A 13,118-nucleotide genomic window follows, 5' to 3' on the forward strand; every position below is an offset into this window, starting at 1 on the left:
AAAAATAGCTATGTATTTCTAGTAACTGTAAAAATAAAGAATTTGTAATTAATAATTTTGTACCAAATAAAAAAGATAAAAATATATCAAGTCAAGGCATTAGAACGATCTAGGTTTATAGCAGTTATTTAACTGTCACAGCTGAGAGAACATTTCAAGGTAAGAATTAAAAACACGATAATTCTCAGAACCATTGACAATTCGAGTTATCATTAAAACAAGGTTAACTTCAGAATGTAGGTCAGTTTCATACATATTGCACACATGACGAACACTCGACAACGTTCGTAATTGAATAGTCATTAACTACCATATCGATGTTTTTTTACTTTTATGTATATGAATATTTTTCTGATCTTCGTAATCGTTATATATCTAAATATTCACGTTTAATGTTTCGCAACTTTCATATTTGTTGTCAGATATTTAATAACTTCAGTCACACGTTCTCAACACTTGTATCTTATTTTAGAAGAAGTATTTTCTTGAAGTTTCTAATATAATTCGCGTATTGCATTTTGTTACAAAACGTAAATGTGGAAGCTGTTTGAAAGAGTACTCTCCATGCTTAATGCTTAATTTAGTCACTTAGCTATTTTACTCAATTATCACATTGGCAGCTGGTAGAAAAACATTAAATTTAAGATGAATTTAATTTTAAAGTCATCTACCGTGCTGAAATTTCTGATAAAATTTGGAAAAATTAATAAATCATTAATTTTATAGTCTATTTAATTTTATTCACCGTTTTGGTAAATATTGAAAAGAATAAATAATAAATTAGAGTACAGCTGAGTTCATCGATTCGTTTATACATGCCCAAGTATTTTATCTCTTTTGTATCCAATTCTAACAGTAATCAAGGCTAAGATCATGTCTCATAGTACTTTTATATAGGTATGTAAAATTCTCTTGTATTTCTATTTTATATTGGTAATTGCAATAGAAACTATAATTGTTTTTCGACGATCAAGTATAATATTTACTTTTGTGTCTAACTAAAAGCGTAAAATTGAAGAGAAGGTTGAGAAGTAGTTTAATAAAAATGTAGAAATTATGTGGAAAATTAAAGTCGAAAAAAGTAGATTGGAATACGCAATGCATATAAAATAAAAGGAATTTCGATAATATAATATTATTAGATATGTTTACCTCTAATGTAGAAATGGTGGCTGTAAGGCTAAGGTCAGCAAGTGTCATGTTGCTTCCGGCAACATAGTTTTGTCCTTCGAGGAATTGATCAAGGAACGAAAGGGCCGTGCCAATACTTTCGAATTTCGTTTGGTCCTTAGGGGCTTTGGCGAAAATCATAGGGTACTAGGAAGAAATTTCACCACTATTAATTCTTTGGTTGATTTACATTTCAAAACGAAAAGTTTGGTAGAAACATAACTTCAAATGAAATTAGATTAAACAAGTAAATAATTTGCATACTGCCGTTCACTTTAATAAAAATAAATAAATAATTTATGAATGCTAGATATAAGATATGTAAAAACTGAGGAAACTAGTTGATATAATGCTCAGTAATATTTTACTCGATAAAAAAGAAGGATATATTTGTAATACAGAAATTCTTTTTATTGCGAAATAAAATATTATAAAATAATTGTGTAACTTACGAAGTAATCTGAAAATGCTTTATACAAGGTACACGCGTCGAAATACAATCTTTGGTTTACGACTGCACGTTTTTTCGGATCCTTTGGGTATAATGAGTCGTTCTTGCCGTATTGATCAGCTAAGTATGTCATAATAGCTCGACTAGAAGGAAGAGAATATGCGTTAAGTTTACAAGTTTCTATTTATAAACGTTAGCTATAGTCTTTGCTCCAAATTATAAAGTAAACATACGTGTAAGCATTAATACGTGAGAAGTTTGATGCTAATTTATACGATAAAAGTTGTAAATTTGGAGTTTATCAAAAATTTAAACTTAAGATTATTGTTAAGAAATAAAATAATTAAATATCGTGTAGAAATAAATAACGAATATATGTGTATGAAGTAAGGACATATTTAGACGTAAAAAATGTAGAAAGGTCTATATAAATGATCAATCAAGGAGATACTAATTTGGAAGTTGTAATTAATTTATATTTATAAAAATTTACTTCTTTTATGTCTATTAGTGGACAATTTAAAATTTCATTTTTATTTTTAAATTTATGAGGTTTCCTGCATTATTTAAAAAACCGGCTATTTTTGGTTAATTTAATAAAAAATGGTAAATAGAAAGGAAAATTAGCAAACTGCTAATGAATATTTCCAACCTTATAAACTATTTTATTCCTTGATGTTTGAGTTTAATTAAATAAAATACTATTCGTTCAAAATGTATACTCATATTTAGAAATTTGTAATGCTTCCTATTTTAGACAGTTTATAAATACTGTATATAGAAGATATCTTATTTTTTTAAATATGTCAAAAACTTATCTTTTATCATTTGTATGAGATAGAATAAATATCGAATTTAATTATAGCTAATAATAAAGTCAATAAAGTCAACGATAATCTTATATTTTAGATATTAATAACAAGATTATTCGATATTTTAAAGTATGAATAATACAATTAAGTAAATTTTACCTTTCCCATAAGTAGAAACCGTTGTCGTCAATTGTTGGTATCGTGTGTTGTGGGTTCATCTGTGTAGAAACAATCATTAATTAGATCATCGATTATGAAAAATATAACGATGTGAATAATTATAGAGTTAAGCCAATCTTTCTTTGTTTTTTAAAAAGGAAATGAACAAAAACCAGTTATTTGTTGCTCTACAGTTTATAAATTTATAACTTTTAGAGCTATCCAAGTAGAAATAGATGTTTATTTACCATAAAATGTCACATTTTAATTCAAAGGGTAACTTACTTAAACTAACATAAAATATAAAGATATAGTTTTACAAAAGGGTAAGAACAACATTTGTTTTCAGGAAATAAATTATAAGCAATGTCACGAGACTGAGAACTTCAAAAAGTGAGGTGATAGTAAATTCTACGCTTACAATGCGATGAAATAATATTTCATGTAAACTTTGCAAATGTTTTATACAAACTTTAAAATTTAATTAATAACTTCTCGAGAAAAATAAAAATAAATAATTACATCAATTCTACATTAGAATATTAAATAGATCCTTTGGAATTTCTTTTAAACCTATAATTATTCACAACTATTTACAACAAATATATTATTTTCAAATACAACACATAAGCTTATATACATTTCTTATATATTACTTGTATATTTAATAGATAATTACATGATCCAATATATAGAATATTTAATTTAGGTATAACAATTCGATTTGTATTTCATTCGATATTAAATATAAATAAAAATATAGAACAATTATACTAAACATATTATTCACTGGTACCTTCAAATATTCTGGTTTCATATGTTCCCCTTTCATCAAATCCACTTCTTTGAAGTTCATTTTGACACCAAGGGCGGCAGCCGCCAATGCAACACCGCGGCATGGAGCGCTTCCGGGAAGTTGATAAAAATCGATCGGCATTTCTGCAACGACATGCGATACATCACTCCAACAATTTATCACAAATAGCTAAAGCCATTTGACTTTTACATCGATTACTAATATTAACGATAAACTAGTCATTTTTTGGAAATTAGAAATACTAAATAGATATCAATTTAGACGTTTGTTTTTCGATATTTACAAAAAGTCAATTATCAAAATACAAACGTTAAGTGGAAGAAATTTCTTAATAATTCACGATACATGGCGGCGATTGAGACGTAGAATAGGTTACTGGAAAATTACTGTATAACTTCCTATCGCGATGTGTACGTAATCACACGAGTACACGCATATTCGTGTATCTGTATAACAATGACGTGACTCGGTATAGAGTTCGTGACAATTAAGTAAGTAATAGTTTTTTGGTCAACGAAATTACTAAACAAATTTCCATTATGCAACAGCAGGTTCACCGTTTCACCGATGAATTTATCGTTGCTAATACACATGTTAACGTAATTAAAGTCAATAACCGTATCGCGTTATTCAATCCGATAAATCAGCACGAAGTTTCCCTATGACACCTTTTCTAAATATGTCAATATTTTTGAATAGATAATCTATAAAGTTGCATACATTTCGAACGAGTCCAGGTCTTCGGCATTACCTCGAATATATTTATATAACGTAATAAAATTAATATAACGTATTAATTCTAATTGATTAATGGACATTTTAATAGACATAGTTAAATATAGAAATTTAAATCACTTAAAACAGAACGTATTCGATGTATCTGTTACGTAAAGTAAATTAATCAAATTTATCACTACGATAGTAAATATTCACAATACATTATTCATACACAATTTTTCGAATCTGCAGTCACATTCGAGAAAAGCACAGATTTTGTGTTACCAGTTTGTGGTTTATTGCCGCCATGCATCAATTCGATAATCGTGCTGCAAAGCAACATGTCAACTTTGACTTTTCAGTATCAATTATGCTAGAACGTGAAACGGATTGTATTTTATCCGGCGAAGACACAGCTGGTGATTAAAATCACATTAAATCAGAAACTGAAAGCACAGCCGATGAAACATCGAAACTCCGTACCGGTTATATTCGAAACTTCAGACAGCGAAAACAATGATGATTTGTGACAGATAAGCGAGAGCACGTAAAGCAAATCGAGATACGAGCTCTGCAACTGCGTACCACGAGATAATTGCGAACAATCTAAGGGAGTTAGCCCTCCAGTCTCTTTATAAATGCCAGCATATCTGCCATACGTCCTCCTTTTCAAGCGCCGAATACAGAACCAGTGCGCATGCTCGAACGGTTTCAACCGGTTACGAACACACACGCGTCGTGGCACGGAGACACGTCACCTCCTTTGCTTCTCCCATTCCAAACCTTTCAGTTCGTTACATTCTTTAGAGTACACTTCACGAATTGCAATAAATGATAAATCGTTGTTACAAATAATACAGGCTGTAAGATGGATGCATTGTTTGATAGAAGTTTCGAAAAACGTGGATACCTCGATTTATTTTCTGCAAAAGTGTTTCTCAACTGAAAAAGGATGCTTTGTCCTTTTAAAATTTATATAACATTGATATAAAGATATTAGTTAATAGGCTTCTATATAAGACATATAACGTCTATTATTTTCCCGTTTCATATTTTCTCAGTTCCATTTCACAGTTTCATTAGGTGAGTTAAGGTTGGAGAGATCTTATCTTGTTGTACAGTGAGAACGGAAAGTATCGACTAAATCGATGTGTTACTGTTTTATATTGTTAATTGTGTAACAGTATTGTTTTAAACGAATAAGGATCTAACGAAACTCATTAGGAATTGATATATCGGTTTTATGCGTAATAAATACAATTTTTATATAATTTGAATATTAAAAATTTGGAGAACAAATAGCAAATAATTTGAGATTTTGTTTCAATATAAATATTTGTTGTATTGTATATCAATATATAATTTTCGTTTGTTCAGATTAATCGTATAATATAAATGTATCGTTTAATAAATAATCTCATTTTATCTCTGATATAATTTGAGACATTGCAAATAAAAAAATAATTAAATTTTATTTAATATTGTTAAACAATTCATACGTCTTTAAATAACTCGATCATTTGTGTGAATGCATATTCATATATGTATATACACATACACCATCAAAATATTTGTGTGGAATGCTGCGCGAGTAAGCAGTTTTGAAGATAATATTATCTATTTACAGTATCACTATATAGTATGAATTGGCAACATTTCCTTATAGAATGCATTATCTTTTATTTGGAAGCGAGTGGAGACGTAAAGTGTATTGTTATCTCGTAAAAAGAATGATGTAACGGCCACTCCATCTGTTTCTTATTCATACAACGAATGACTTTGCAATCACGCTTCCATTTTTGAACCGAACAATGTAATCTTACGGCACGAATAGATATTTTATTGTTAATAATAATTTATAAAGAGATCGATAGTCGAACTAGATTTAACGTAACATTCGTAGATAGAATGGACAATAACATACGAGACCTTTTTAAACGAGTAATTCACAAAATATATTTAAGTTACTATTTAAATAATAAAAAAATATATTTAAGTTAACTATTTAAATAATAGAATCGGTACACTCTTTGCAGAAGTTTCTTCTCTCACTCACTCACTCTTCATAGCTATAAAATTTATGCCTTCGCTCCTTGATATTTCGCAGATAACTGTTTCATTCTCGCACATTCTTCTAAACATTTTTTCAAATATCATTCACACTAGACGGCACTCGGTTACATTACATATATATAACACATTGCACAATTATAGGACAAATGAGTTTCATTCATTAAAACCTCACTCGCAACATTCGTTTCATAGTATCGATATTTTCCATTATATTCAAGTATATTCGATTTTTGAAATCCGCCTTTATCGCTCGATTTCATTTCATAATGAAGAATATTTGTGGGAAGCGATGTTATTTCAATTCAAAGAATATTGGACTTCCATCGTATAAAACGATCAGGTTTTTCAGACAAACCAAACTGGTTGCTCGAGATGAAAGTAGTGAAGACTTCCGTACAGCCTTGAGTGCACACTCCAAGGTTTCAGGAACAAGGAATGCCATTAATTGCCGTATCGCCATACCTTATAAATGAGGTGAAACTCGAACGACAGAAAATTTCCAATTGCTGAAAATGGAAAAGTCGTTTCAGTAATATTCTGAAATTTTTTCAAGTTTAACACTTGAAATCTTTACCGAACGAAAGCAGAATTAGTATGGCGAGTACGTAAGAAATTGTTACCACATTTTATTGTTTTATTTTAGCATTCAAATTCGAAAGTATTTAACAGTACTAACAGTAAATAATATATTGAGGAACTTGAAAATTATACACCGAGAATAATAATAATTATTAATGAAAGAAGGAAAAATTCAATGTGCATGCTTAGGTTACATAACAAAAATTTATTCTATAAGTTAATTAGTACAAACGAAAATTTGTTTAATATTCTGTAGTATTTTCAGAAGTTATAAAATTAATCGTTTGACCATTGAATTTTTATAACCGGCAAGAAAGTTAGTCGATAGACGTAAATTGATGTTAGCATGTGATTTCAGTTGTAACTATTAGCATAGCGAATCTATGGATTAGTCACCGCATGCAATAACGACAATATGATGACTAGTAGAAACTACACAAGAATTATGTTAGGTTACACTATACCAATGGATTAGAATACAAATTTCGGTTAAATACATTAGAATCGGTTTGCACGCTTCTTATGACAGAGAAAGATAGAAATAATATAAAAAATGCTATTCTCGAGAGTCAATAATTTCTTAAATTTTAATTATTTATTAATTATTAATTAATTTTAATTGGATATTTTCTTGTAATATTCTGTTCTTGATTTTGTTACATGTACATTTATAAGAACATTATTCTATCGGGTTTTAAAGTTAAGATGTAATCGCAGGTTCACGAATTACGATTTAAAAAGTTTAAATGAATTTACATATTTGTGAAAAATTATGACGAGAAATTCTTGCGTGTTTATTTCAAAAGCGTAAGAGGACGAACGGTCTATTACTTTTTGTGTTTCTCTGTGACCTCAATTTGCTCGTATTACTCTGTAATTTTTTGAAATGTATTCGTTCTTCGAAGATCCCATTTAGATCTTTAAGTTAGATCTCCGTTTATTTTCCTTTGATAAAGAGAAATAAAAAATTATCTAGATTCAACGAAATTATAATACACTTTCAAATACGCTGTCAAAGTTGTTGATATTAGATAAAATAAAAGGATGTTATGTGAATATACTGTTATAGATGTTATGTTATTAGTGAAAAGAAGGTCAAGGAGATAAGATATTACTATGTAACGGCAGACATACGAACATTAATGTTTAGTCATTTTGTTAGATAGAAAAATCAAAAACAATTTAGACCGCTCCTGATATTTCTTATGCGAATAGTGAATGACATACTTAGGTGTATATGAACGAATCGTGATACATAGAATTAGAATATGCTACAGTGACATAAAATAATTTTTAACAATATTTTTGTAAAAATATTTTTAACAAAACGTCAAAATTTTTACTATAACGAAACACACGATACGATTCGATTATCCGCATTCTATAGCAATCGTATCCTATAAATGTTGCGTCATCGAAGCTTTGTCCGTATAATAACTCATTCGTTTATTGCTCGCATTTAAATATATTTAATATTACAATTTGGAATAAATTAATAATTAGTAGTATATTAGTGGTACAAATTATTAATATTAATTAATTAATAACATTAATTTTTATGATAATAAAAGATTAGGATAATAAACATTGTAATTTTGAAAAGGAGGAAATGGAAATATTTGTTGTCAGATTTTCAGATAAAGTAACTTCAATTTTCCATGTTATTTCCAATATTATTACTCAATTTAATTCCATCTTCGTATAAAATTTTTCTATTTAATGCAATAAAATGTTAAATTAAATAGGAATCCACCTTGCCTACGATAGTTTAATGAGAAATAAACTTTTCTTTTTTATCCCGAGTTTAAAACCCACTGGGTGGGTTATTAGCGATTCAGAGTCAGGTTTATGATTCGTTTGTACAATTTAAACTGTTTCAGGTAATTCAGTAGGTTTTGGATTATTTCTTTGTCCTCCGGGATATTTGAAAATGAACTTTCTTAGTTCAAAATTTCACGAAATTTTCAGGGTCACTTTTTAAGCAATCAATTGAAGAAAAATGCGTTGTGATAAAGAAAATGAAGATAGTCGGATGGAATAAGACAATTGGGGAAAGGATAGCTGACATAGTCAAACGGTGTGGTAAGGATTATTCTACAGTGGCCCTGAGTGGCTAATATCTATGAAGTCCACTATGGAACATTCGTATATCACTGCGTTGGTTTTCGCAGTGAGAAAAATGTAATACAAGTAAAATATTCCGCCGCAATTTTTGTACCCAAAAAATAATTTCCTAAAATGTATTACCTTCTTCGGTGTAAATTTTAATCCGTCTAACTCGTCTTTAAATAAAATTCTGTTATGCTCTATGCATCTATATTTGTTATTTCAACGGTAACTTTTAAAAGTGAACATTGTTAGACGAAATTTGTAGTATTTCCGCGTCTATACGTTTAAAATTTATCTCTTCGTCGTATTTTATTTCTCTTCCATTTTTTAAACGCTTCTATCGCTTCTATCGCTTCCGCGCTCACAGATTGGTTTATAACACGAGACCACAGCTCGTGGTACGAATTCTTTTACGATCGTGAATTGCCCATATCTGGAATAAGGACTTCGGATTTATAAATCGATATTGCGAATAATTTTTTACAGTTTAATACAGGAATGACGATAACTCGTATAACCTCATACAAGGAATTAACGATTAACGAAAAAATAATATTCGTTGGTAATCGTATAAAGAATAAGCGGCATAAATTTTTATTTTTATTTGCATCCTCTACTTCGACTGAAAATTTTCCATTTCCTCAATCCAAACAACCCACAGTTACTATACATCCCCCCATTCCAGTGCCGTCGTTATCGAACTCTTAACATCAATTGTCTGCATGCGTAGGAAATATTGAGCGCGGAAAGCGTGTGGCCATTAACGATTCGCTAAACCTTTATCTTGCTTCATACCTCGAATCATTTTCTTTACCTCGTCGTTAGACGAATACCTCACCTTGTTACAAGTAGCAAGGAATAACATGTCAGCGTCAGAAAGTTAATCTGTACATAGACTCGATCCAAAGCTTATACATATATACGGTATCTAATTTTACTTCAGATTTTATTTTGAATTAAATTCCCTATATTGTTTATTTTCTGAAGCACAGAAGACTTGTAATTGCAATATAGTAATGTAGTTTATTATTTTTTAAACACGATAACGTGTTTCAAGCTATAATACTATAGCGTGCTCGGTAAAGTATCGTGGGATATAAAACATATCTTATTATATTTTTATTTGTTTTTATAGTTAAAAACTAAATATGCTAATATCTATTAGTTAAGAACTGCGTGAGACTAAGAGTCAGCTGTTATTATCCTTTGTTCGTTTACTACACAGGGTTGAATTATTGAATTTAAGTCGAACATCTAAATTTTTTCCATTACTGTAATAACAATCTTGAAATATTTTTCGAGATGTCTTTAAAAAAATTTGTTTCTCACTATTATCGAGTATTCGCTTTGAAACTCTTTAAACTCCCATCAAACATTTCCTTGTATCTCCAATAGTAAAGGAAATTATTTAAACGTTCAATTCAAGCGGGACGCTCTGTATACGACTGAGAGTTTGATTTAATATGCAATGCGCGTGAAAATTGTGTCAATAAGAGACAGAATGAGAAAGGGTATCGTAACTAAATATTTCATACTAAATTAAAAATGCAGAATATCGATTATTTAACAAGCACGATGCTTCTACTCAATATCTTGTGGCTAAAAATGGATACTTGATTCGCAGCTGCATAATAGACTGAATGAACTTCATGGAAATTTCACGGTAACGATCGAAGCACGTTCTCGATACAACAAACTGGCTGGGTTGGTTTTCGAGAAAATAGTTCGATACACGACACGACGCGTCGCGACACCGGTGTGTTCACGGGCCACGCGAATCGATCACGAGCTTGTAAACGGGCTGACCCACTTTTGCCTCGTTACCTAGCCGATTCTCGCGATGCATGCACCGTGGAAATACCAAGATCCAAGATGACCGCAAATCCTTCGATTTAACGTCGCGATTTAGTGTAGCCGCTCACGCCCATGCCACCGGAAATGTAGCTCTAATCATTTGTGGTAACGGCCATAACGAGAACGCGGAACGCTCTTTTGGAAGGCGCGGATTAATTACGGATAGTGCGGTTGGATTCAATTCACTCGTGTAGATCGAATCGCGCACAGGATTCGCTCTGAAAGATTCTTCAGCTAGGTGTGAAGTTTCGAGTCAGTGGCTGCGGATATCGCGATGTTAATTGAATATACGTTATCCGATATTTAACGAACGATCAAGACCTCATTACCGGATTAACGAGTCGAATTCGCGAAAAGCTTTTAACATGATTGGGCTGTAGCAAGTTTTATAGAAGGTAGAGATATTAACCTTTTGCGCTACAATAACCAATCCAACTCGTCGTGGACTTTTGTCGAATTCTAGAATTATACGCTACACTTGTCACACGACCAAAGCTATATTTAACGTGATTCGATATGCGCAAAATTTGAAGAAATTTCAAATTCACTACAACTTCTGTGTGATTTTATGCTCAATAGAACAGAGGTATACTTATTAATAGAGGTTTACCTATTTAATTAAAATTAAATACATTTCCCATATATCATTTTTTAAATTAAATTATGGTGCGAGGGGTTAATATTCAGTAAAAAGGATTTTTAAGTTAGGTAGGATTTTTGGTTAAATTCGATTTTAGAAACTCGTAAAATTTTACAGGTAGAAAAACCTGTTGGATTCGTTGACTTTCATTTTATTTGTGTTTCAAGAAGATAAGGTGTTAAGGTGGATGTCGAATATAATTTTATTATCTTTAACATATATAATATCTGTAAACAGAGTGTCCCGTTTAAATTGGACATCTATATAATTTCCGTTGCTATTGGAGGTATACAAAAATGTCTAAAAGGAGTTTAAATAGCTTTAAGGCGAGTATCTGATGATAATAGGAAAAAGATATTTTCAAGGACATCTTAAAGGATGTTTCACGGTCATTGTCAAAGTAATAGAAATAAAATTTAGGTGTTAACTTAAATAAGATACCACGATGCTACATGTGACACGTGTACAGGTAAAAATTAAATATTCGCTTGCTGCCACGATTTTGAATTGCTGTACAGAATTTATATATTTTAAATCTACCATATAAACAAGTTTAGATGTTATCCGTTAAAAATTAAGAAACTGAGAATAACATGAAAAGTTCTACTTCTTTGGTAATTTATCCAAAGTTTGATAATACCTGCGATAATAATCGAATCTAATAAATAATCAATTTATTTCAAGATAATTACCTTAAAATATTATAGAAATATATAATATATTTAGTTTTATTTGATCGAGTACACTGTTTAGCTCAACAGGATAAAAAGTTTTTAATTTCCTAACTTTTTGTTATCGTGGAGTTTATTACCCTTCAATAGCGATATGTAATGTTTCAGAGTGCAATTCAAAAGTGTATCGAGTGCCTAATAAAAAGCTTTTAAGATCAACAGAATCAAAATTCAATAATCACCAAGATATTGTTTACTTTTTTACATTGCGTGGACAAATATCACGTTACAAATTTCGGTTGAAAGAATTTAAAATAATTTCCATATCTCGATAAAAAATTGAAATAACGAAAACATCAACTACTACATTATATGCTTCCTCAATGTCAATTATTTTTGTATAACAGGAAGGTTATACGCAATTTCAGGTAGTCGAGTTAAATGACTCAGCCTGTACAGACGCTCATAAAAGTATTCGATCATTTACGTTCTAAATTTCTGATAAATGAAATACACTCGTTGGACCGAGACTTCGTGTTCCTACTAGTGAGAAAATATGTTTAAAATACGCGAGAGGCATTATAAAATATAAATTATGGAATTATATAAAATTCATATCAAATCGAATATATTTTTTTAGATTCACAGAAGTTTTTGAAAGTGCGAATTATTTTCGTATTAATTTATGTTAATACCTAGTTGAACTATGAACTATATTTAGCATAATGTTGTTTACAATGTTGATGTCTTTTTAATTTTGTAGTTTCGAATAATTTTCTGATTTTCATAAACAATACATTTACATTGAATATTTTTTTTTTTACTGGTTTCTTCATAACTTCTTCTACACGTTCTCAATGATCCTATTTTACTTTATGTTGGTGCAATATTGTTTTAGAATCTTCGATTTCGATCGATTTTTCTCCGAATCATTTGTCAAAGATTGTTACTCAAATCTTCGAATACTTTAGGGAGTAACTGTACGTAAATTATTTGTTCAATTTATATTTAATCTTCCTATGATTGCCTATTTTGTGAAAATTTTTAATCTATAGTAATTATTCTT

At 30.1% G+C, this 13,118-nt stretch overlaps 1 protein-coding gene across 2 annotated transcripts in view; it reads right to left on the reverse strand.

Moving 5' to 3' along the window:
* Window positions 1-4,773, reverse strand: part of LOC108548000 (glutathione S-transferase 1) — a 9,018-nt gene extending 4,245 nt beyond the window's left edge. The window contains exons 1-5 of one of the 2 annotated variants that reach the window (XM_017900753.1): window positions 4,712-4,753; window positions 3,389-3,531; window positions 2,593-2,651; window positions 1,623-1,764; window positions 1,153-1,317 (exon numbers count right to left, since the gene is read on the reverse strand). In XM_017900753.1, coding sequence (XP_017756242.1) covers window positions 1,153-1,317; window positions 1,623-1,764; window positions 2,593-2,651; window positions 3,389-3,529 — 507 coding nt within the window. In that variant the 5' untranslated portion in view covers window positions 3,530-3,531; window positions 4,712-4,753. Of the gene's footprint in view, window positions 1-1,152; window positions 1,318-1,622; window positions 1,765-2,592; window positions 2,652-3,388; window positions 3,532-4,609 lie in introns of both variants that reach the window. The other variant, XM_017900752.1, reaches the window with a different exon arrangement.
* Between the last annotated feature and the right edge of the window lie 8,345 nt (window positions 4,774-13,118).

The sequence above is a fragment of the Eufriesea mexicana genome, unplaced genomic scaffold (genome assembly GCF_001483705.2).
Source record: "Eufriesea mexicana isolate 0111107269 unplaced genomic scaffold, ASM148370v2 scaffold1357, whole genome shotgun sequence".
NCBI lineage: Eukaryota > Metazoa > Arthropoda > Insecta > Hymenoptera > Apidae > Eufriesea > Eufriesea mexicana.